Source organism: Balaenoptera physalus, assembly GCF_965194825.1.
Source record: "Balaenoptera physalus genome assembly, chromosome: 1".
Classification (NCBI taxonomy): domain Eukaryota; kingdom Metazoa; phylum Chordata; class Mammalia; order Artiodactyla; family Balaenopteridae; genus Balaenoptera; species Balaenoptera physalus.
Genome location: NC_138882.1, coordinates 100,741,994 through 100,768,741, shown reverse-complemented (window position 1 = coordinate 100,768,741; position 26,748 = coordinate 100,741,994). Strand labels below are relative to the sequence as shown.

Here is a 26,748-nt window from a genome sequence, read left to right as displayed (position 1 = left end):
AAAGCCTTAAAATTTCAAACTATACATGGCAAGTAGCAGTTACTGCATGCTCTTAATAGCTTTTAAATAATTCCTTATATTTAAAAAAGTGACTAAAAAGACCAACCTATTGAGGAATTGTTCGGTAAGATTCTGCTGCTGATCAGGACCATCCTCCTGATTCACACCTCCTTCAAGCAGCATCTGTTGGTATATCTGTCGCTGTTGCTCCTTCTGTTCTAAATGCTGTTGATAGCGTAATCTTTGCCTATAATATTCTTGAAATTGTTCTGTTGAATCTCGAAGCTTAAAAATATTAGAAAAAATAATATATTTGAGCAGGCTACAATTGAACATGTCACCACTCAACAGTAACTTCTATAAGTGCTGAATAAAACATACAGATAGCTATAAATAACAATCAGAAATTACTTAATATATTGGCTCTTTGAAAAATAACATAGTATCCATGAGTCTTAACAGTCAAGTAGATCAGATCAGTTAATTTGCTGAATTCCACAGCAAGAAATTGACCAAAATGAATGGTCATCCTGGATCCCTAACACCAAATAAAAATACAAGTTACAGTTGTCACAAGGGAGACATAGAGAATACAAATGTAGATACAGACAAACACAAATCTATCTATATTACTAGAAAAAAAAATACTTACTGAGGGACTACATTAATATTTAATAAGCACAATATTAATCTTATCCAACACACTTAATTTAAGCATGTAAGTGGCTTAATAGGTTACTCTGGAGGGAAGCTTATAAAATTTCCCTCAAAAACAATACTTTAATTCAAACAGCCTTTCACAAGAAAGTAGAATAAATGGGTGTTAAACTTAGCAGTCTCAACATTCCTTCCTCACTCTTCTAGAAGCCAACTTAAAGGACTTAGATATCATAGTGAATTCAAATATTGGCAAAGAAAGACTTCTGCCAAGCCAGAGTCTGGTCACATTACACAGGTCACGTGAATTGGAACAAATCAGTCATCTCTAAACTTGGCCCACACTGATAATAAGCTTATCTAAGAGTCTTGTACCGCTAACTAAAGCTAAAACTGTCTCCCTTTTCCAGAAAATAGTAACAGTCCCCCTTTATTTCATAACATAGCAATAACTCTGAGACAAAATTATCTGTATGTCCTTTAAAAAATTTTTTTGTGGTAAAATAAATACAAATATTGTAATTTTAACCATTTTTCAGTGTACAATTCAGTGGCATTAGATTCATAGTGTTGTACAACCATCACTATTATCTATTTCCAAAAATTTTCATCACCCCAAACAGAAATTCCATAACCTTTAAGCAATAACTCCCCATTTCCCTCTCCCCCTAACCCCTGCTAACTTCTACTTTCTGTCTCTATAAATTTGCCTATCCTAGATATTTCATATAAATGGAATCATACAATATTTGTCCTTTTGTGTCTGGCTTATTTCACTTAACATGATGTTTTAAAGGTTCATCCAAGTTGTAGCATATTTCTTTTTATGGCTGAATAATATCCCATTGTATGGATGTATCACTTTTGTTTATCCATTAACTTGTGGATGGACATGGGTTATTTCTACCTTTTGGCCACTATAAATAATGCTGCTATGAACATGGATGTACAGATATGTTTGAATCCTTGCTTTCAACGCCTTTGGGTATATACCTAGAAGTGCAATGACTGGGTCATACAGTAATTCTATATTTAGCTTTTTGACGTACTATGAAACCACAGTGACAGCACCATTTTACATACCAACCAGCAACGTATGAGGGCTCAAATTTCTCTATTTCCTCATCAACACGTGTTATTTTCCATTGCTTTGATTTTAGCCATTTTAGTAGTTGTGAAGTTATATTTCATTGTGGTTTTGATTTACGTTTCCCTAATGACAAGTGATGTTAGGCATCTTCTTCATGTACTTTTTGCCCATTTATAGACATTTAGCCAATTTGCAGAAGTGTCTATTCAAGTCCTTTTTTACATTGGATTTTTTTGTTGTTGAGTTGTAGTAGTTCTTTACATATTCTAGATATTAAACTCTTACCAGATAAATGATTTGCAAATATTTTTCCCATTCTGTAGGCTGTCCTTTCACTTTCTTGATAATGTCCTTTGATGCACAAAAGGTTTTTTTAAAAATATTTATTTATTTATTTTGGCTGCCCTGGGTCTTAGTTGTGGCATGTGGGATCTTTAATTGCAGCATGCAGGCTCTTAGTTGCAGCATGCAGACTTCTTAGTTGTGGCACATGTGTGGGACCTAGTTCCCCAACCAGGGATCGAACCCAGGCCCCTTGCATTGGGCGCATGGAGTCTTACCCACTGGACCACCAGGGAAATCCAAAAGTTTTTAATTTTGATGAAGTCCAATTTATCAATTTTTACATTTGTTGCTTAAGCTTTGGTATCATACATAAGAACGCATTACAAAATCTAAGGTTGTGAAGATTTATCCCTTTGTTTTCTTCTAAGAGTTTTATATTTTTAGGTCCTATACTTAAGTTGTTGATCTACTTTTAGTTAATTTTTATATATGGTGTGAGGTAGAGGTCCAACTTCATTCTTTTGCATGTGGAAATCCAGTTGATCTAGCATCATCTGTTGAAAAGACTATTTTTTCTCCCACTGAATGGACTTGGCACCCTTGCCAATAATCAGTTGGCCATAGATATACGGAATTATTTCTGGTCTCTCAATTTATTCCATTGGTCTATATACCTATCCTTATACAAGTACCACACAGTTTGGATTACTGTAGCTTTGTAGTAAGTTTTGAAATTATGAAGTGTGAGTCCTACAACTTTGTTCTTCTTTTTTCAAAATTGTTTTGGCTATTCAAGGTCCCTTGCAATTCCATATGAATTGAGTATTGGCTTTTCCATTACTGCAAAAGAGGCGGTGGAATTTTTATAGGAATTGCATGGAATCTGTAAATAATACTGGGGTAGTACTGACATCTTAACAGTATTAAATCTTCCGATCCATTAACACAGAATGTCTTCAATTATTTAGATCTTCTTTAACTTCTTTCAGCAATGCTTTGTAGATTTTAGCATACAAGTCTTTCAACTCCTTAATTTATTCCCAGATATTTTATCCTTTTATATGCCATTGTAAATGAAATCGCTTTCTTAATTTCCTTTTCTGATTGTTCATTGTTGGTGTATAGAAACACAACTGATTTTTATGTGTTGATCTTATACCCTGCAACTCTGCTGAACCTGTTTATAAGCTCTAGTAGCTGTCTTGTGAATTACTGATTATACATATAATATTCATGTCATCTGTGAATAGAGATAGCTTTACTTCTTCCTTTCCAATTTATTTCTTTTTCTGGTCTAACTGCTCTGGCTAGAACTTCTAATAAATGTTGAATAGCAGCAATGAAAGCAGGCATCCTTATCTTTGTTCCTGATCTTAGGAGAAAGCTTTTAGTCATTAACTATTGAGTATGATGTTAGGTTGGTTTTACATAAATGATCTTCACCATGCTGAGGAAGTTCCATTCTATTCTTAGTTCTCTGAGAGCTTTGATCAGCAAAGTGTTTGATTTTGTCAAATGTCTTTTCTGAGATGATTGCATGTTGTTTCTTTTATTCCTTCATTGTATTAATGTGATGTGTATTAAACTGATTGTTTTTTTATGTTGAACCACCTTGCATCCTGCAATCAATCCACTGGGTCAGAATGCACAGTCTTTTTAATATGCTGATGGATTTGGTTTACCAGTATTTTGTTGATTTTTGCTTCTATGTTTATAAGAGGTATTGGTCTGTAGTTTTCTTTTCCTGTAATATTTTCAGTTGGTTTTGCTATCAGGGTAATGCTGGCCTCACAGAATGAGTTAGGAAGTGTTTCCTCCTCTTATATTTCTTGGAAAATTTTGAGGATTGCTAACGCTTCCTAAATGTTTGTAGAATTCACCAGTAAAGCCATCTTATCCCAGTCTTTTCTTTGTTGAGAAGTTTTTGTATTACTCATTCAATTTCTTTACTCATTATAGATCTGTTGAGATTTTCTATTTCTTTCTGAGTCAGTTTAGTAATCTGTGTTTCTAAGGAATTTGTCCATTTCATCTAAGTTATTTAATTTGTTGGCTTACAACTGGTCACAGTATTCTCTTATAATCTTTTTCGTTATTGTAAGGTTGATAGTTTTATTTTTGATTTTAGTAATTTGTGTTTTCTTTTTCTTTGTCAGTCTAGCTAAGGGCTTGTCAATTTTATTGATCTTTTCAAAGAACCAACTTTTGGTTTTGTTGATTCCCTCTGTTGTTTTCCTTTTCTCTATTTTATTTCTCTCTCTTCTAATCTTTATTATTTCCTTCCTTCTGCTAGCTTTGGGTCTAGCTTGCTCTTCCTTTTCCTAGCTCTTCAAGGCATAAAATTAGGTTATTGATTTGAGATCTTTCTTCTTTTTTAATGTAAGCATTTGCAGCTATAAATTTTTCCCTGAGCACTGCTTTTGCTGCATTCCATAATTTTGTTGTATATTTGGTATGTTGTACTCATTTTCATTAGTCTCTAAGTATTTTCTAATTTCCCTTGTGATTTCTTCTTGGATCCAGTGGTTGTTTAAGAGTGTGTTGATTAATTTTTACAAATTTTGGATTTAAAAATTTTCCTTCTGTTATCAATTTCTAGCTTCATTCCACTGTGGTCAGAGGAGATACTTTACATGATTTCAAATCTTTTAAAAGTTATTGAGACTTGTTTTGCGTCCTAACACATGGTCTATCCTGAAGAACACTGCACGTGCACTGGAGAAGAATGTGTATTCTACTGTTGAGTGTCCTATAGATGTCTATTATGTCCAATTGGTTTACAGTGTTGTTCAAGTCCTCTATATCCTTACTGATCTTCTGTTAAATGTTCTATCCATTACTGCAAGTGGGGTATTGATGTCTCCAACTATTATTGCAGAACTGTCTATTTCTCCCTTCAGCTCTGCCAATGTTTGCCTCATATATTTCGGGATTCTGTTGTTTTGTGCATATCCATATGTACTTTTAAGAATAATTTTTCTACTTCATTCTAAATATTTAGTCAAAACCAAGAAAACTTACTCAACTTATTAAACCTACCTACTCACCCCTTATAAGTGGGATAATATATATAAGATAAAATTTACACCCTATTTCACAGTACAATTTCCTTCCCAAAGCACCACAGAAAAATAATCTGGAACTCTAAAGGCTTAGATAAAATATTATTCTATATTATAAATGTCATAATTTCTTGCTCATTAAATCTAATTAGCAAAATATAGAGCATATATCTTTAAAATACAAGCTGTCCACATTTAATGCAAGTTCAATTACGTGAGTGCTCAAACATGTAGGAGCAATGTCAACTGTGATATTTTAAATTGTTAATAAATCCATCCATTAAAAATGCTCCAAAATATAGTGATAACTAAAAATACTATAAATTCTTAAGGAAGAGGGGAGAAAATGATCTAATAAATAAGAAAATCTAGATATTCTCTCTCCTACTCTCAAATATCAGAAAATTCTTTTTAAGTTCTATCCAAGCAAATAGTATCACTTCTTACAAAGAGAATAACTCTAAAAGACTCGAGGTATAGTAAATATTACCTCATTTTTTTCTTGCTTAGCTGGTCCTGGATTCTGTGCTCCATTTGCAGGCTCTTTTTCTGAAACTAAACTCTGGCCCAGGATTTCACTGCTGATAGGCCGCTGTGCCTCAACAGGTGTATCACTTCAGGGCAAAAAACAAAAAGGAAGAGGTAGGGGTAAAGAAAAACATATTGTAGTTAGAGAAATTTTAATTTAAAAAGTGAGTATTTAGCCTAAGTGTTTATCAAATGCACAAAAACAGATTTTTAAATTTTACTTTCTTCTCTTAAGTACACTATGTAAGGGATTTTTAAAAATAGAATGTGCTTATAATGGAAGAGCACAGGATTATTAAGCAAGGAGGGTAGGGGTTCCCATCTAAAATAATGTGTGTGGCCTTGGGAAAATCACTTACATTCTCTGTGGCTCAGCTTCACCTACAAATTAATAGGTTAGATGACCTAATGCCTACATTCTCTTAAAGAACTCTTAATCTGTTATTTTGTTATCCAAACATCAATTTTCTTTCCTCTAATATATTTCAATAAAATTTTAAGAATAGTTGAGATTTTATTAAAAGGCTTTCTTTGCACTTAACGCAAAAGCTAAACATACCTCTTTCAAATTAAAAAATTTTTTATACTAATTATTTTTATTTATTTAAAATTTATTTAAAATTTATTTTATTTTTGGCTGCATTGAGTCTTTGTTGCTGCGCGCAGGCTTTCTCTAGTTGCGGCAAGCAAGGGCTGCTCTTCATTGCAGTGTGTGGGCTTCTCATTGCAGTGGCTTCTCTTGTTGCGGAGCACAGGCTCTAGGCGTGCAGGCTTCAGTAGTTGTGGCACACGGGCTCACTAGTTGTGGCTCGTAGGCTCTAGAGCGCAGGCTCAGTAGTTGTGGCGCACTGGCTTAGTTGCTCCACGGCATGTGGGATCTTCCCAAACCAGGGCTTGAACCATGTCCCCTGCACTGGCAGGCGGATTCTTAACCACTGCACCACTGGGGAAGTCCCCAAATATTTTTAATGTATACTAATTAGTAAGCTTGATGTCTTATGTCAGGTTGTTCCTAACGGTCTTCTAAAATACTAGCAATTTCTACTTTTCATAGTTATGCTGTTCAAAGTTTTTAATAACTAAGATTATCCAAAGATGACAAATACCACATTCACATAGATTACCTATCAGTAAAAGGCACCATAGGAACAAGTACAAAAGTAAAGTGATTTTTGTCTTCAATGAATTTGATTAGGAGATGACTTCCTAATGGCCTCTCCAGGCAGAAGTATGTAAGACATATCAAAATATAGGTCTAGGGTTTAGGAAAGCAGAGCTAGACAGTCATCTTCACAAAGGCACCATTAGTTAGGAGCCTAGTAGTCTTAAGTACCTAAACATACATACACACACATCCACCCTGAGGAGGAAGTAGAAAGACCTGGGAAGAGTTTTCAGCTACCAGACTGTGCTGTAAGCTGCTAATGACCATAGGAAGCCCCATTTTAGTCCATAAATTAGAATTTGTAAGAGTTATTAACTGTATAGAGATAGAATAAAACAACCTTTATAAAGTAACATTTGATTTAATTTTGCAATTTACACAGCACTTCCACATGCATTATCTCATTTAACTTGCAAAATAACCTGTAAAACAGGTTAAAACTCCCATTTCACACATGAGGAAACAGACTCAAAAAAGTCATTTTCCCAAAAATACACAGTAAATAAAGCTAGGACTTGAATCCAGGTCTTCAGACTCCAAATTCAACGCTGGCACATGTCTGAGAATAGATCTTTTTTCCTGCCATTTAATTTTGAGACTATTATATTGTATAATCACAGCTTGTGTATTTCAGCTGATTTTTATTCCTTTTTTATTTTGAGTTGGTTTCTGTTTGAGTGAAAAGATATCCTTCAAAATACCACACACTCTTTTATAAACTTTTCTTCTGTGTTTTATCTTCTTCTTCACCATAGTAACTCAGTCATATCCTGGGGATGCAGCACAGTGCTAGCACAGAGTAGACAATCAAATATTTTTAAATGAATACTGACTTCAATTACCATAAGCAGGAGTCTCTTTATATTGCATTTTAACATAATTGATCTAACTGAGCTTTCCAATATTTTTTAATTACACCTAAAATATTCTTTAAAACCAGGTAAACTTTTTTCCAAAGTAAATTTTTATACTTTATCCACAGCACAATAGCTCTCCCATAGTATGTTATTAGTAGCCCTTTTGACACATTGTACTTTCCAAGGGTATGGACCCTGAACAGGGGAAATTTATATTTATTAAGCACTAAGCACATGCTTAGCACTGTGCAAGTCAACACTCTATTTTATAGAGGAGGTCACTGAGGCTCAGAGAGATTAAGTAACCATCCCAAGATCACACAGCTAGAAAATGGCAAGGCTACAGTTCAAACCCAAGTCTAACTCCAAAGACCATGTTCTATTCATTGTTCTACACTGCTTTGTCTCGTAAGTTTTCCAATTTCAGAGACATGACAGATGTTTTCTGGGTTATTACTACTGCTCAGCTAATAACACATACATTACTTACCTCTTGACATGTCACGTTTTACCCCACTGCTTATTCTATAATGGTCTAATAACTTATATTCCACTTCTTTCCATCTTTATTCAGTCATTCCTCAATTTATAATACTTTCTTTACATAGGGAATAGCACATGTAGAGTCAAATTTGGCTGGATTTTTGTGTGTCTTTTTTCTTTATAAAGGCAATCCCACTGGTGCACAATTCAAAACATGCTATTCATTATATCAACCAAGAAGATCCTATCATCTCATGTACTCAGAAGAATATCAGCAGTTCCCCCAGAATTGAAGCCCAGCATCCCAGACAATGAGAATTTTCTCTAAGGGGATCAGAAAGTCCAAGAAAACTTTAAGATAGTCTCTACCAACGCTCAAGATTCTCTACTTCTTTAGGATTTAGATAATACGATGCTCCTATATTAAATTATATTCATTCATTTGTATCACTAGATATCATCTTTATCTTTCAAATATAAAATACAGAGCAATAAGATGCCTTAGGAAGTCACCCTAGGCTTTGGGAAGTCCCTCACTTAACTGATCCCAGAATCCTCTCCTCTCTTTAAAGAACATTAAAGAAAAATCACACCCACCCACCCCAACAATCTCACAGCAACTAACAGAAAATGCTTCCATAAATATTTATCCTGTAATTCTTGTCCCTTAACCCTTAACTAAAGATCTCCTGTTTTAATTAGAAACAGAAATTACAAGTCCAGTGCTCCTTCTTCAATAATGAATGCCTCCAACTATCCTATATGAATAGTAAAAGGTTTAGGTTTAGTTTTTGTGCTTTTAATGAACTTATTGCAGTCGATAGTAATACTTCATAGCATCAACTCCGAGTATAGGAAACCAAGATGTGTCCCCAGTGGGTTTCCTGGAAAATGGAGGCAGGAAGTTGCCTAAGCCTTGAAATAAAGAACTGCTAATCAGGAAATTATTATTTCAAGCCAGGTTTGAAGGAAAAACTGAGTGGTAGTTTTAATACTTAATTTCCTCATGTATGTATATAAAGAATTACTAAAAAAAGATAAGTGGAAATAATCAGAGATTTTTATATATATATATGTTCAATACAGTAATATTTACAGGAAACAGTCTACTCTCCTACAGTAAGGAACTAGGTAAAATTATGATCCAGTCATACAATGGAATACTGCACACACCATTAATCATTGATCTCAATAAATGTTTAAAAATATGGGAAAAAGTCATGATTTATCAAGTGAAAAAAGCAAATTATATGAAAATATATATAGCACCTTCTCAATTTTTAAAAATGTATTCATAGGAAAAATGTTGGTCATCTAAGTGCAAGATTGTGTGGGATTTTAATTCTCTTATTGATACCCTTCCAAATTTTCCAAAATTTCTTCAATGCACATGTACTGCCTTTATAACCAACAAAATGATAATACGGGATATAAAAATAAAGGTTTTCCCTGATAATTGTAATTATCAAAATTTTTAAAATGCCTTATAAATAAAGTTTTAAAGACTAACTTTCAACTAAATGGACTTGAACATTTAGAAAACACACACACACACACACACACACACACACACACACCAATTAGATTATCTCACACTTGGGGAGATCTCCCAATTTTCATGAGCAAATACTTACCGTTCAGGGGATTCTTCATAAATACTGTGACATTCTGTATTCTCAAGCATGAGACTTCTACTGAGGTTTTGTACCCCTGGATAATGGAAGTTAGCAAAGGAGTGTGACATTGGAGAAGTTTTGTTCCCAAGGTCTGAAATTCTCTTATCGTGACTGGTTAGTCCACAAGTGAGGCCATCTAAAGCAGGATTCAGAGAGCGGGTCATATAGGCATCAGCTGATTGAGGCCTTCTCATTGGAGATGATGGATAGGGAGAAAGTTTGCTGATAAGAGGAGTCAAAAGATCAGCATATGCAGCTTTTGTGGGTTTCAGAAGTTTGTCAACATGAATATTAAGCATTTTCTGTTCAAAAGCACAAGAGAAGACCGAAGATGGGAGATTCTGAAGCCATGACAATAAACTCAGATCCAAATCATCACAACCATTACCACATAAGAGGTCGATGCCAAGTAGTACTTCACTTTCTGTAATTTCTTCTCCAGTTGCTTTACTTTGACAAAATTCTACACAGCATTCATAAAGTAGGCCCTTCATTACAAGCTGAAATAAACGATTGTTACTTGCTTTAAAACCAGCCTCACTTAGCTTCCTATCAGCAGGGATGAATTCTGCAACCATGACACAAGCCTCTTCAAAACAGTGAACTCGTGCAGTGCTGGGATTCCAGTCCTTAAATTCAGCATGATTGGTCAGACGAGGCAAAGTCAAAAGCAAACAGAGCTTGCTGTAATCATCTTTAGAAGGACAGTACTCTTCTAGGGCATGTAAACATTGCACAGCTTCTTGCATGGTAAATTCCAGCTGTAAGAAAAACATAAGTGATTGCTATAAAGAGAGATGCTATGAGATATGAAAACAATGAGAGTATTTTATTCAAATATAAAGACACTTTACGAACTTTCACAAACTGTTCAATTGCAAAAGGATAAACTCATGTCACAGAATACTCATATAATTGTGGGCTATTTAACAACTTTCAAGTCAGGAACCAAAATGTTTTTTACTCCTAAAATAAAGATTTTAAAATTTGGTTATTAGCACATTAAACTTTTACCTATAAAAAAAGTGTTGTAATTCAGACTTAATACCATTTTCAAATGTATAATTTTTTAAGAGTAAGGATAATTAAGTTTTCTAGCAATGAAACTGAAGCATGCCAAAATTCAATTATTTATTATAGCTTGCTATCACTCCAGCTTACTCAAAAAGCAAAAGAGCCAGTCTCAAACTTACCTTAGGACAAATGTGTGTGGGGAAAGAAAGCAAATCAAGAAAGGGAACACCTACAGTTCACTTCTACAAAAACAGTGCAGAGACAGAACAAAAGGAAGCTTAACTGAATAACAAATTACAATAATTTGTATAGTGAATATTATCTTAGGATCATAAGCTTTTTTTTTTTTTTTAAAGATTTTTTTAAATAAATTAATTTATTTATTTTTGGCTGTGTTGGGTCTTCGTTGCTGCATGCGGGCTTTCTCTAGTTGCGGCGAGCGGGGGCCACTCTTCATTGCGGTGCGTGGGCTTCTCATTGCGGTGGCTTCTCTGTTGCAGAGCACGGGCTCTAGATGCGCAGGCCTCAGCAGCTGTGGCACGTGGGCTCAGTAGCTGTGGCTTGCAGGCTCTAGAGCGCAGGCTTAGTAGTTGTGGCTCACGGGCTTAGTTGCTCCGCAGCATGTGGGATCTTCCCAGACCAGGGCTCGAACCCGTGTCCCCTGCATTGGCAGGCGGATTCTTACCCACTGCGCCACCAGGGAAGCCCCAGATCATAAGCTTTTGATGATGTAAGGAACCTTAGAGCTTGCATAGCACAGCTTCTATATCTTCCCTGTGGGAAAAGTTAGGGTGCAGATTTAACCTAAGTAATTCAGCTGGTTAGTGACGAAGACAGAATAAAAATTCTTATTGACTAATATTCCAGTGTTCTTTCCACTTTTTTCTTTTTTTTGGCCACACCATGCAGCACGCAGAATCTTAGTTCCCCGACCAGGGATCAAACCCATGTCCCTTGCAGTGGAAGCATGGAGTCTTAACCACTGGACTACCAGGGAAGTCCTTCTTTCCACTTTTAAACATCATTATCTGCAAACATTGCTCTATTTTTTCAGTGATTACTTACTGGCACTTAATAAAAGTTTCTTTGGTTTTGGATACAACAATACTAATATTAAAACTTTAAAAGTATCTCTCTAATCAAAAAGAATTTAATATCATTAAATCTAAATTGTTATTAAAAATACACATTGTATTAAAAAAACACCTTTGGGGAATTCCCTGGCGGTCCAGTGGTTAGGGCTCTGTGCTTTCACTGCTGAGGGCCCGGGTTCAATCCCTGGTCAGGGAACTAAGATTCTACAAGCTGCACTGTGCAGCCAAAAAAAAAAAAAAAAAAGTTAAAAAACACACCTCTGGATCAAAGAAAGTACTGAAAAGACAGAAAGAGGAAGTAAACATAATCCACTTCTGGGATAAGAAAAGAAGCAATGATGTAGAGTCATCAAGTCAAACATCTTTTGCTATCTGTATCACCTTAAACAAGAGGGGAGCACACTCTCCAACCAGATAGCCACTCATTTATCATCTTTGCCTAAATCACAGAACAAATTCAGAAGCACTACAGACTGAAAGTACTACATCTGCAAAAGAGCAGATCTTGCCCCACAGCCGCTCATAAAAACTTTGAAAACTCATGATACTAATCTTTTGTTTTAGTGAATAGAATACTTATGACTGAAACAAGACTGTGGCGCAAACCTTTAGGAATAAAAATCTTACATGCTGGGGCTCATCTTCTGCTGACATTGCGTTGTTAACACATAAAGCTTCTAAAAACTTCTGCTTCAGGATGATATAACGAAACCTGTGAAAAATAAAATATGAAACATTAAAATGATTAAAATCTGAATTATAGCAATGTCGAAGACTAGAAATGAAACTCAAGTTCCTAAAGCAAAACAGGCCAAGTTTTTCTTATAGGACTAATTATTTCTTTAAAAAAAGACTTTAAAAAATTAATTTCCCAATGTCTCATAAATCAAATGTACTTATAAGTTACTGTAAGTACCTCTGCTTTCAGAAAATTCTTTAATTATTTTACAAAGCTGATCAAATTGAAGCCATAATTAAAATAATTTCAGTAGCAAGTAATCACAATTTAATACTCAAAGGAAGGATTTCTATTTGCAATATTAATTCTAAGCAATCAAGTTTTTAATGCAAGATGTCAAATGTCACCTAATATGAAATCAAAATCCTTTATATTCCAAATATTTTATTTCCCAAAATATGTCCTCTTTTCTTTTCAAACATGAGAAAGGTCTAATAAAAATAGAGCTGAAAGGATAGGAAGGAATGAACAACATTGCTAAAAAACCGTAAGATAACTGTAGACTTAAAACTTTTTAAAAGGGATTTTTCAGAGAGGGGAAGGGAGTGTCTACCTGACTTCTCTATGAATCAAAAAATGTTGAATGCCTTAAGCACTTTAAAGAAAAGTGTTTCTAAGGGCTGAAAGAAAATAATAATGAACTTCACAGTCATTCTTTCAACCACTGTTGTAACAGCAAATATGTGTCCAATAAAACAAAATCCCTGCCTTCAGGAAGAGGGTCATCTAATGGAAGCAACCCAAGTACCCATCAACAGATGATCGGATTAAGAAGCTGTGGTGCGTGCGTGCATGTGTACACACATACACACACAATGAACTATTACTCAGCCATAAAAAAGAACAAAATAATGCCATTTGCAGCAACATGGATGGACTTAGAGATTGTCATACTGAGTGAAGTAAGTCAGACAGAAAAGGACAAATATCATATGATATCGCTTATATGTGGAATCTAAAAAAATGGTACAAATGAACTTATTTACAAAATAGAAATAGAGTTACAGATGTGGAAAACAAACTTATGGTTAACAGGGGGGAAGGGGAGGAGGGATAAATTGGGAGATTGGGATTGACATATACACACTACTCTATATAAAATAAATAACTAATAAAGACCTACTGTATAGCACAGGGAACTCTACTCAATACTCTGTAATGGCCTATATGGGAAAATAATCTAAAAAAGAGTGGATATATGTATAACTGAATCACTTTGCTGTACACCTGAAACTAACACAACATTGTAAATCAACTATACTTCAATAAAAATTTTTTTAAAAGTCACACAAGGAAGCAGAAAAAGAATGAAATATTGCCATCTGCAAAAACATTGATGAACCTAGAGAATATTGTGTTTACTGAAATACGTCAGACAAAGAAAGACAAATACTATATGATAACACTTATATGTAGAATCTAAAAAGTAATACAAATGAATATATATACAAAACAGAAACAGACTCACAGACACAGAAAACAAACTGTGGTTACCAAAATGGGGGGGTGGGGAGGGATAAGTTAGGGGTATGAGATTAACAAAGGCAAACTACTATACATAAAATAGGTAAGCAACAAGGATTAACTGTATAGCACAGAGAATTATACCCAATATCTTGTAACAACCTATAATGGAATATAATCTGAAAAAATACTGAAACAATATGCTGTATACCTGAAACTAACACAATATTATAAATCAACTGTACTTCAATTTTTTTAAAAAAAGAAGAGGGTCATCTAATAAATTGCATGAAATATGTATAGGGTTCAGCAAGATTTCAAAGGAGTATGAAACCAGGTCTACCAGAAATAGTGAGGGTCTTACAAGAACTGACTCTTGGAAGATGATCAAGAATGTGCTATGTAAAGGCAGGAGATGATGTAAGAAACAGTATCCCAGATAAATGAAGAATGTATAAAAGCAAATAGGTATCAAATAGCATGGTTTATGGAGAATCAGAAACTAATATGAGGTTCCACTTCTGATAATGGTGGAGTAACTTGTATCTCGCTAACCTTTCTGCAAATAACAATTAAACCCTAGATTAAATATAAAAAATATTTGAAAGCACTGAAGAAAAAAAAAAAAAACTGGCATAGCTAGAGGGAAGTCAATCCTTGAAAAAGGGAACTTTAGGGGGTGAGGCTGAAGGGTATAAGGCCTTCCAGCTGAGGGCAATCCCCAGTCCACACAGTGTGAGCTAGAACTCAGGCAGAAAGCTGCAGTTTTACAGGCTTTGGAGAAGTCAGGCTTTTGAGAAGTTCAGCTGCCAGAACAGCTGAAAAGTGGTGGGCAGGGTAGGAGGATCCAAAAAAAGAGGAAACCACAATGAAAAAGACACCAAAATCTACTGTATAAACTGTGCCTAAATCCTTGGTCATCCTTAAAACTGAAGATGCAAGGGAGACTCCAAAGAGCCCAGGGAAAGCAACAGATTGAAGGCTAAATAACTGAGCAGAGATTTCATCTGGTGTCCAATAGGTGAGGGACAGAGTTTGCATTCTGAAGTACAACAAAGTAAACTCCCTGCATGAATAAAAATCAATACCTTCCAAAGGAAGATAACAGAAATCCAGAGTTTCAACAATGAATCCCAATGTGCAAAATACATTAAAAAATGACTAGATGTGAAAAAAGAGTGACTCATAGTTAAGAGAAAACTCAATCAATAGAAACTGAGCCTGATATAACCTAAAAGTTGGAATTAGCAAATAAGGACTATTAGTGAACAAGCAGTTACTAAAAATATGTTCAAGGGCTTACTGGGAAGTACAGTCACAATGAACAAACAGATAGGAATATCTCAGAGAAAAATTATAAATAAAAGTAAATTCTGCAACCAAAAAGTACAATATCTGAAATGAAAAATTCATTGTTTATGAGCAGATTGCTAATAACTGAAGAAAGCGTCAATAAACATTGAAGGTAAATCAACAGAAATAATCCAGACTGAAGAATACACAGAAAAAATGTTTTTTTAAAAAAGGAACAAAGCCTCAAAACTGTGGAACAATATCAATCTGTCTAATGTTGTATACTTAGAAGAAGAAAAAGGGGCAGAAAAAATGTTTGAAGATATAACTGCCAAAAACTTCCCAAACTTGATGAAAGACATAAACTTATAGATCCAAAAAGCTCAGCAAACCCCAAGCAGGAAAAAATACAAATAAATCACTTAGGCACATCAAAATCAAACTGCTGAAAACCAATGACAAGGAGAAAATCTTGAAGGCAGCCAGTAGAAGAAGAATAAAAAGAAAAAAAGAAACATTACATACAAGAGAATTAAGGATAATTGTTTGTCAGAAATAATGGAGGCCAGGAAACAATGGAATGACATCTTTAAATTCTTTGTACTGTCATGAAGAAACAACTGCTTCAGACATGGCCCTTGTGATGTTTTATATATACACACTGCTGACTAAGGGGTTTATATATCAGATGTTCAACTAATTGAAGTACACGCAAGCTGTCCTCGAGAAGTGCTCCAACTCGATGGGATTGAGTGTACTATTTGCTAGGAAAGCTAAAAGTCTTATTTTTACATTTTTGTTTATTGTTTTGTTTTGCTCAACTTCTACCAATGATAAGACACTAAAAATTTCAGATGAAATCTTACCTTTTTTTGTCAAATTTTTCCATACATTCTAGAGGCTGAATGAACTGAAGAACTTCATCCCATTGACCATCAAGGATTAGCTGCCTACATAAAGAAAAATCCACACATGCTATCAGATTTGTGTTACACTAATTAAAAGCAGAAGAGATGACAAGATAGCATTAGAACTTCACAAAGCAGGTATTGAGAATAACATTTTACTTGGTTTCTCAACCACTATAATAAACTTTTTCACAACTTATTTGTAACAACATATACTATTTGAGAAGAATTTGTGAATCTGCACCCACTCCTCATTCTAAAATATGTTTTTTTTACCTATGTAAAAACATTGAACTAAGTCTAAAAGTTTCTTTATTTCCCCACTAATCTTATAGTTTATAGTTATAGTTATAGTTTATAGTTATAGTTAATCTTATAGTTTAAAGTTATTCTGTATTATTTAGGGGCCAGTGTGTTGGTATGTTCCAGTCTCACTAAGTCATTGGTTCTCAACTGGGTGCAGTTTTGCCCCCTGGAGAAATCTGGCACTGTCTGGGGACATTTTTGGTTGTCACAACTAGGGTGCAACTGGCATCTTCAGGGTATAGGTCAGAAGTGCTGCTAAACACCCTACAATGCACAGGAAAACCCCCACACTCACAACAAAGAACCATCTGGCCCAAAATGTTAACAGTACTGAGGTTGAAAACCCTGCTCTAAACTGTGAATTCAACATCTTTGAGGCATTTAACACTAGAGTTTATATTCTGAGAATGAAAATAGTAATGAATAATATCATATTTCATCCTACTTAAGTAGTCTATGGGAACTTCTAAAAGTTATAAGGCATTCAGATTACTGTTCTTCTTTTATAAAAGTAATTTCCCTATCTATGCTTTTTTACAACAGAAAATTTAAAAATAGGCAGGAAGATCTACATAGGATTGCCAACTTTTGATTCCACAAAGAATGAATATTAATAAAAAGCAATCACAACATGTATCATAATCATTTTATAAAGGGACATTTTATTTTATTTTATTTTTTAAAGGTTTTTTAAAAATTTATTTATTTTATTTATTGATTTTTGGCTGCATTGTGTCTTTGTTGCTGTGCACAGGCTTTCTCTAGTTACGGTGAGCGGGGCCTACTCTTTTGTTGCGGTGCGCAGGCTTCTCATTGCGGTGGCTTCTCTTGTTGCAGAGCACGGGCTCTAAGCGCACGGGCTTCAGGAGTTGTGGCTCACGGGCTCTGGAGCGCAGGCTCAGTAGTTGTGGCGCACGGGCTTAGTTGCTCCGTGGCATGTGGGATCTTCCCGGACCAGGGCTGGACCCGTGTCCCCTGCATTGGCAGGCGGATTCTTAACCACTGCGCCACCAGGGAAGCCCTAAAGGGACATTTTAATATCTCAAAAGTAGGAAGGACACAATTTCAAAGGCCAGCAGCCCTTTAAGATGAATACATTTAGTTTAATGAGAAACTTACTATCCTGTAATTTCACCTAAGACCAGTAAAACTTCATAACAAACCATCAGGTTTCTGCAGGGGAATATCTGAGAGCCACTGCTAAATTCCAGAAGTAGCAATGACAGAGCCCAAAGAATACTGCCTCAGTACTGGTTCCTGACTATATCGCTGACTAAGCTCCCTGGGGCTGAATGACATTCATAATATCAAATACAGGGAAGTGCAATGAGTTTAAATAAACTCTCCTAATATAATAAAGCTTTTTAAAAAGTTCCTTCTTCATGAGTTAGAAACATTTCATTTCTTAAGGCTTTCCTAGTCACAAAATGCTACATATCCAAGAATCTGTACTCCTTAACAAGGACATTTGGTATCACATAAGCACAGAATACATTTCTGCATGGAAATTTGGGTTTTTCTTTTTCCATCCAATTCAAGGAAGGATATATTTAGCTTCCATTTTGGCAAACATGTTAACTCCCTTTTGCTCTGTAATTCCACTTCCAAGAATCTTGTTTTAAGGAAATAATTCAAGATACAGAAATAGTCACATGTATGAAAGATGCTCAGTAGAACATGTATTTAGAAAAATTGCAAACAATTTAATTGTCTAAAAATAGGGGAATCATTAGGAAATTAAGTAAATCGAAAATTTTCAAAGCATAAATTTGTAATCACATAGAGAATTCCTATAATGTTAATGGATAAAGCAGGATACAAAATTCTAAATGCGACGAAATTGGTTTTTTTTCAATATGCACAGAAAATTATCAGTAGTATGTGTGGATGGTGGGCTGATTTTTCTTCTTTATTTTTCTATATTTTCTACAAAGAGTATGTTTATATAACGAGTATGTTTTACTTCTATAGCATAAAAAAAGGTATTTCAGAAATATTTTTTTTAACTTTACAGAGTCTCTGATTTCTTAATCAAATATCTTTTATGATGATGCCACAAACACAAGAGAGTTGTGACTCTTTTTAATGAATCTCTGGATCTTACTCCTGAAAACATTCTACAGAAAACTTTGTTTTGTAAACGTTCTTTATAAAAATAAACATTTAAAAAACTATACTTTGTCTTTTCATGATTACAAAGGTCTATCTATACTGTACCTATTATTAATACTTAACATTTTTTGGAATGAGCTACAAACCTCACAGTGCTAATGAAATCATACCTCAGGAAAAGCATATCATCTGAAAATAGGCCATTTATGACTCCACTTTCCTTCTCAAGGGCCAACATACTAATGTGAAGCTTCTTTGAATTCAAGAAGTCTAAAATTAGCTTAATGACTTCAACCTCTTTTACATTCACTGTTTCTTCAGCCGTCATGTTGATAACCTAAATATTAAACAAAACAAAAACAAAAATTAGTTCTATTATTTCTAACCATTATTAACTATCTGGAAACTACACATAACAAGTTTCTTGAAAATATTTAATACAGTTATTCTAAGTGAAACTAATGTAATATTTGTCAAAACCAAGTCATTCTTCAAGGTTTGATATAGGAATGGCTATGATTTTAAGTCCTAATCTTTGAGAGATACACACTGGAATTACAGATTGATATGAAGTTTGTGATTTGCTTCAAAATAATACAAGAAGTAGCATGTGGGAGGAAGTAAAGATAAAACAATAATCACGACCATTAAAGTAGGATAATGAGTAAATGGAGGTTCATTATATTTGCTATGGTCTAAATGTTGGTGTCCTCCCAAAATTCCTATGTTGAAATCCTAACCCCTAAAGTGATGGTATTAGGAGGTGGGGGCTTTGGGAGGTGATTAGGTAATGAGGGCAGAGCCCTCATGATTGGGATTAGTGCCCGTACAAAAGAGACCACAGGGACTTCCCTAGTAGTCCAGTGGTTAAGACGCTGTGCTTCCACTGCAGGGGACACAGGTTCGATCCCTGGGTCGGGAAACTAAAATCTCACATGCCGCGCAGCTTGGCCAAATAAAAATAATTTTTTTAATAATAATCATACACTGCGATCTATTGAAAGTCAGCCCTCGACACAAGGGTTTGTCGCTCCCGCCGCCGCCACTGCGGCGGCGGCGGGGCCCGGGGGTGCTCGGCGTCCGTTTCTTCCTTCCTCCCTCCCTCGCTCTCCGGACTCCCCCACACAGCACCCCGCGGGCGGCGTCCTCGGCCCACCCTCGGTGGCTGCCCACCGTCCGCGCGATGGGAGCGGCGGCGGGTCTCGGCGCGCATGTTCCCGGACCGCCCGTCCCGGTCGGTCGGGGGAGGCACCAGCCCCGCCGGAGGAAAAGGGGGGCGAGAGGGAAGGGGACGCCCCTCGTGGCGCCCCCCGGCCTCGGCGCGCCGCGCCTCCTCCCCACCCCGCCGTGGGCCTCGCCCACGGGCTGGGACGGGGAAAAGGGGAGGCGGGTGCGAACCGAGAGGCGGCGGACGTCGCAGGGCGGCCCCGTGGGCCCCTTTCCCGGGTGGCCGTGGGGGCTGGAACGGCGGCGGCACACGTGTGCCGCCGAACGCGTCCGCGGCCGGGTCCTTCGCCACCCTCGGCGCGGGGGGTGGGCCGGGGTTACCGGCCGCTCGCGGCCCTTGCGCTCTTACTAAAAAAAAAAATAAGAAAGAAAGAAAATAATATAATCATAAAAAATAAAAGAGACCCCAGAAAGCTAGTTCAACCCTGTCTGTGAGGATAAAATGTGAAGTCAGCAGTCTGCAACCGGGAAGAGGGCTCTCACCAGAACGGAACTATGCTAGCACCCTTATCTCACACTTCCAGCATCTATTGCAGAACTGTGAGCAATAAATTTCTGCTATAAATAAACCACCTAGTCTATGGTATTCCGTTATAGCAACCCAAATGAACTAAGACAATATTATTTTCTCTACTCCTACATATGTTTAAAATTTGCCATAATAAAGAATATTTTAAAAAGTCACTAATAACCAAACCATGTTTAGCTATGCCCTATACACTCATTCAATAAGTAGTTACTGTCTTTTCTCTGTGATAGACACTGTCCCATAGTCAGGACACACTGGCTCTGTCCTTAAGAAACTTATAGAGTGTAGCAGCAACACGTAAAATGTTGTACCCTATATTTTGGAACCAAACAAAACAAGGTTGGTTAAAATGTGCAACTTTAAGTCATATTGGTACTACCAACCCAAACACCAGTGATATTTCAGCTCTCTCAAATCCCTTCTCTCACCTGTAAGTCTGCAGTGATACAATTGAGCACACAGGTTAATTCATCAAGAATTAGAACCAGGAGGAATTCTGAAGATCATTAGATCAACATTCTCATTTTAAAGATGAGGCCACACAAGTTAAATGGCCTAAGTTGTTGCAGTTTTCAAATGTTCACGCTCAGAGCAGTACAAATGACTACCAAGCTAAGCGGACTAGCTGCAAACAAACCTCATCAGATGAAACAGACTGTAAGCGTATCTTTCTCACAGGACCAATTATCTTCTCAAAGGACCTATCTTTAACCAAATTCACAGAAACATAAACATATGCATGTATGCACATGGGTTTATTTTTTGTCTACTATTTTGACAATATATTTCTTCATAATGAGAAGTACAAACATCTAGCAGACTAGAATGTTCATCAGATGAATACATTTTCTCTCTTAGGTGGAGGTGATAGAGTAAACAAGGGACAGAGCATGGAAAAATAATTATGATTCAAATATTTAATGACATCAGACTAAGCTAATCTCATACATCCATCTCCACAATAAGGACATGCCTACCTCAGGAAACAAACTCACAAATCTGTCTCCCCCAACAGGCCAGCCACCCAATTCCTCATGCTTTGGGTTTCCCTTTGCTATCTTCTGAGCTGACCACCCTTCTGTTCATAGACTTTGTCCAAAAGACTTTGTACAATAAAATTAATGATATTTCCATTCAATAAATTCTGATCATATTTCAGAACTGTCTCTGAGATTAGCAATTTGAGCATTCCCCAAATCTTCAGATAATTCTTACTAGAAAAGAATGGCTTTTGCTAATTTAACTCTCAGAAAAAATAATTGTAAACTCCCCTCGAATCTTAGAGGGCACTTCACTTAAATCACCATATACCAATCACACAACTTAATACAGAACTGAGACTAATTTTCTAATGATTCAATACATCCAATGTTCAATACATAATTTTCTAATGTTCTATAATTTCCTAATGTTCAATACATCCAATGATATTAAACATTTTATCGGCCTCATATTATTCAACATTCAGTCTAATACTAAGTAACTCTGGAGTTACTACGAATCTATGGCAATAGTCCCACAAGTTTCATGCTGCCATCATTTCTGATCAATAAAGCCTAAGAGAAAAATGAGTAGTATATTCTTACAAATACATATTTTACACTGACTTTATATCTAGATTTTGAATAGATATAAAAAATGTATCTTAATTACCCTAGAATTATTCAGAGTTTTAAAAAATTCATTTAAAAAGATAAGTTTTAATTCTATACTGTAGAATTCCCAGTAGAAAAGTATGATATTTTAATCACCCAACCCAGAATTTTAACTCTTATCAACTTTACTGTTGCTGGATACAACATAAAACATAGACACATAACATAATGACTATATCTTAGAATTATTCTTTTCTAACCCACCCTGTGTTACTGAAACATTTGTAGAGGCTCCCAAAATCCTAGCTATGTAATTTAGAAATTAGATATGTATATATTTTTAAACATAACATAAAAGCATGATTCATGAACATTCTTTAACCTCCTTGAACTATTAATCACTACAAAGCTAGAATTTTTTGCTAATTCAGAGGAGTAGAATTCAATAATAAATGCCTCTTCCCCTCCCCTCAGGGGGACTACAAATCAGTAAGATTTAACTAGCTTAGGAACCACTAAAATTATTTTTTAATGAGATGTACAGTATATAATAAGTGTTCATAAATTAACACTTATTAACTTAAGAAGCAAAAAAATCAATGAAGAAATGTCTCTAAAAAAGTACAGAGTAGATGCTTTTGTTTGCAACTGTTCTAAAAGCTATTCAAGGGAATTCCCTGGCAGTCCAGTGGTTAGGACACTGTGCTTTCACTGACGAAGACATGGGTTCGATCCCTGGTCAGGGAACTAAGATCCCACAAGCCACGTGATGCAGCCAAAAAAAAAAAAAAAAGCCATTCAAAAGGATAAAGCTCTGGCCCTTTAACCTGACTATTTAGCCAAAATCAGCCTTGATAACATCTTAGGTAGACCTGCCATCCCATGGTACATGTGAACAATTACTCATCAGGCACAATTTATATAGGACGAACAATAAAGTGTATTCCACTAAAAACAGAAAACAAAATGGGGGAGGAGGAATCAGAGTGTTTCAGTATTTCCATATGAAATGATAGATTTACTGTAGGAAAAAAATCACAGAAACATGAACGCTATGAATTTTCCTTTAAGAAATAAATGTTTACTTATAGTCAATATCTGGACTAAGTGAGGTAAGAAAACAAGAGTTTTCTTTAAAAATAAATATATCTGGAAACCAGCTGGAAAGTGGTTAGTATTTTAGTACTAATATACAATTAACACCTACAGAAACTAAATTCCAGATGGCGTCTCTATATGGACTCCTGCTGATTACTATCTTAGTGAATCAAGATTAGAAGAATGTATTAGAGGGCAAGAAATAAAATTATTTTTAGAAATCTAAGATTAAAGGTAAAATGTTAAGAATAGATAAGAAAAAAAAGAATGGTAATAGAAATATATTGACTTCTATGTATATTTCTATACATAGATACGGAAAAAGTTTCATGAAAAATATATCAGTGGTAGCTTTCTAGCCAAATATAAATAGATATTTAAATGTTCCTTTGCAATGAGGTTCTTCTTCTACTTACTTATAATACAGATTAGAAAGGAAGAAAAATGCACAAGGCTAAGAATGATTCAGAAGCATAAGGCTGAGAACGATTCAGAAGCATAAGATTAAGGGAATTAAGGCACAGCCACTAAATATTTTATAGTCAAGAAAAAAGTGCATAAAAAGGCTCCATTAATCCCCATCTCCATCCTAAACAATAAACACCACTTTCTTTAACCTTCCAAGAATTACAGAGTGCCTAACGCTGAACAATAGTCCTTTACCATTCCAGTTTACAGGCAAAAATGCAGATAAAGAAATGAAGTACTATGAAGCTTTTTCATAAAATATCAAACTGCAACATAAGACTATGGTAATTTTTCCTTAAAAAAAAGAAAAAAAAAGAGTGAGAAAAAACTTGCTAGCTATCTCTTTAATAAAATAGCATTCCAAAAATTTATGTTGCTGCCAGATCATTTAATTGTAAATGTCTGGTCCTTCAGGAATATAAATGTGACATTGCAAGTCACAATTTCTATGGGCCTCAATTTCTTCATACATAAAATAAGAGGGTTAGTTTAGCTAATTTCTATGATTTCCCTTCAACTTTTATAATTTGTTTTAACTCACATTTCAGTAACAGGAAGCATATATTCTTAGGGGGAAATAGCAAGTCTGGAATAATCAGAAGTCTCTGATCCTTAGGTCAGTTTAATAAGAAGAAAGAAAAGAGATTTGTTTTAGATCATTTAAGTAAACAAACAAAAGAAAAGCCCTTCTAACTGCAAGGCTCTGTCACGTCTGCTAATCGGCTAATATGGATGCAGTGTGTGTCCCTTCTTACTGCTGACAGCTGTTCTCTATTCATCAATTATTTTAATTTACCTTCTGGAACTGTGAATGATTTTTGGTGTGAAGAACAAATTGTTTAAAGCAGGTGCAGCTTTATATAGCTATAAAAAGAAAAGAATCAATTAACATAAACAATATGTTGTGTATATACATAAAATCTCTCTAGAAAAAGACACAAGAAATTGATAAAAATGGTTGTCTCCAAGAGGGAAAACTGGATAATAAAGAATAGAAATGGAAGACTTTTCACTATATACCCTTTTGTACCTTGTCAATTTTGTACCATGTACAATTATTACCTATTCAAAAAAATTGAAATACTATACATGAAACATAAGTAATGAATTTCCAATTGCAAAAAACTGGAAAGAACTAGAAATATAATGAATATACTGTATTCATTATGTATATAATGAAGCAATAACATTTCAGAGTGATTTGTATTTCTTTTATAACCTGAGACCTCTTCTCAGATCGGATTCAAATATTATTTCAATCTTTCTTTATGAGATTAAAGTATTTGAATTATTTGCATATTCGAACCCACAAGTATTTTAAAAACATATTTAATTACTAAAGTACTAAAAATGTACAAGACAGGCAGACACAGGCTGTGTAATTGAGTCACATAAAAACCAGAAAAGGTGGACTTCCCTGGTGGCGCAGTGGTTAAGAATCCGCCTGCCAATGCAGGGGAAACAAACAGGTTCGAGCCCTGGTCCGGGAAGATCCCACATGCCCCGGAGCAACTAAGCCCATGCGCCACAACTATAGAGACGGTGCGCCTAGAGCCTGCGCTCCACAACGAGAGAAGCCACCACAATGAGAAGCCTGTGCACCACAACGAAGAGTAGCCCCCGCTCGTAACAACTAGACAAAGCCCGTGTGCAGCAACAAAGACCCAAAACAGCCAAAAATAAAAATAAATAAATAAATTTATTTTTTTAAAAAACAGAAAAATTTAAAAATTGCTAAATTTGGCACTAAAAATGTAAAATGTAAATCTTCCATTTAACAGAAGTTGCCATAAAGTTAAAAGACAAGGGTCAAACAAGGACCAAATACAATACATATAAACAGCTAAGTGATTACCATCTAGAACATAAAAATAGCATCTGCAAGTCAGTATCTCCCCCAAAATTCCAGTTGAACAATACGCAAAAACTCCAGACAATTCACAGAACTACAAATAACCAAAGAATTTATGAGAAGATGTTCAACTTCACTAGTAATATTAAAGATGCCATTTATGGAAAAATTAAAAAGACCTGATAATATATAGTGTTGGCAAGAGTGTAAATGCCCCTTCATATGCTGTGTTAAGAATATAAATTGGGACAGACTTTTTTTTTTTTTTTTGCCTGAGTTGGGTCTTTGTTGCTGCACACAGGCTTTCTCTAGATGCGGCGAGCAGGGGCTACTCTTCATTGTGGTGCGCAGGCTTCTCATCGCGGTGGCTTCTCTTATTGCAGAGCACAGGCTCTAGGCACACAGACTTCAGTAGCTGCAGCATGCGGGCTCAGCAGTTGGGGCATGCAGGCTCAGCAGTTATGGCTCGCAGGCTCTAGAGCACAGGCTCAGTAGTTGTGGCACACGGGCTTAGTTGCTTGGCAGCATGTGGGATCTCCCCAGACCAGGGATTAAACCCATGTCCCCTGCACTGGCAGGCAGATTCTTAACCACTGTGCCAACAGCGAAGTCCTGGGACAGACTTTTTGAAAGAGAATTTGACAGCATGAAATTTTCATCTATGAAAATTTTAAATGCATATACTCTTTGACTCACCGATTCCAATTCTATTTCTAGGAACCTATTCTGCAAAAATACTTGCAAATATATACAAAGATACATATACAAAGATGTTCCTTAAGATTTGCTCGTAATAGACAAAAACTAGAAATAAACTGAGCTCTCATCAATAGAATTGTTAAATTGTGGTAAATTCATACTACAGAATACTAATGCAGTGATGTAGATCTACTGTACCTTAGCAATAAAAAGGCACATCACAGAACAATACAGCTATCAATAAATATTTGCTGAATGGATGAATATAAATAGGCCTATTTATCTTTTTTAAAAGGGAGGGCATAATATCTCTGTGTCTAAATAAATGACAAAGAGAGAACTGGAGGGATACATATCAAACTGTTCAGAGTGGTTACCTCTGAAGAGAGGAATGAGATTGGATAGAGGGCAGGGAACTAGGAAGGGAAAGGGGTTGAAGGGAGTTTTTTTACTCTTTATCATCTGTATTACCTGAATGGTTTACAACCAATATATATTCATGCTTTACTTGTACATTTATACATACATTTCTTATATAAATAGAATT

General features: G+C 35.5%; 1 protein-coding gene across 3 annotated transcripts in view; it reads right to left on the bottom strand.

Annotated features, from left to right (window-relative positions):
• The window catches only part of WDR47 (WD repeat domain 47), a 65,287-nt gene that overhangs the window by 18,516 nt on the left and 20,023 nt on the right, over window positions 1–26,748 (bottom strand). For all 3 annotated transcript variants that reach the window (XM_082450564.1, XM_082450565.1, XM_082450563.1), the window contains exons 3-8: window positions 18,904–19,070; window positions 16,274–16,357; window positions 12,539–12,623; window positions 9,762–10,564; window positions 5,585–5,708; window positions 107–285 (exon numbers count right to left, since the gene is read on the bottom strand). In XM_082450564.1, coding sequence (XP_082306690.1) covers window positions 107–285; window positions 5,585–5,708; window positions 9,762–10,564; window positions 12,539–12,623; window positions 16,274–16,357; window positions 18,904–19,061 — 1,433 coding nt within the window. In that variant the 5' untranslated portion in view covers window positions 19,062–19,070. The remainder of the gene's footprint in view (window positions 1–106; window positions 286–5,584; window positions 5,709–9,761; window positions 10,565–12,538; window positions 12,624–16,273; window positions 16,358–18,903; window positions 19,071–26,748) is intronic.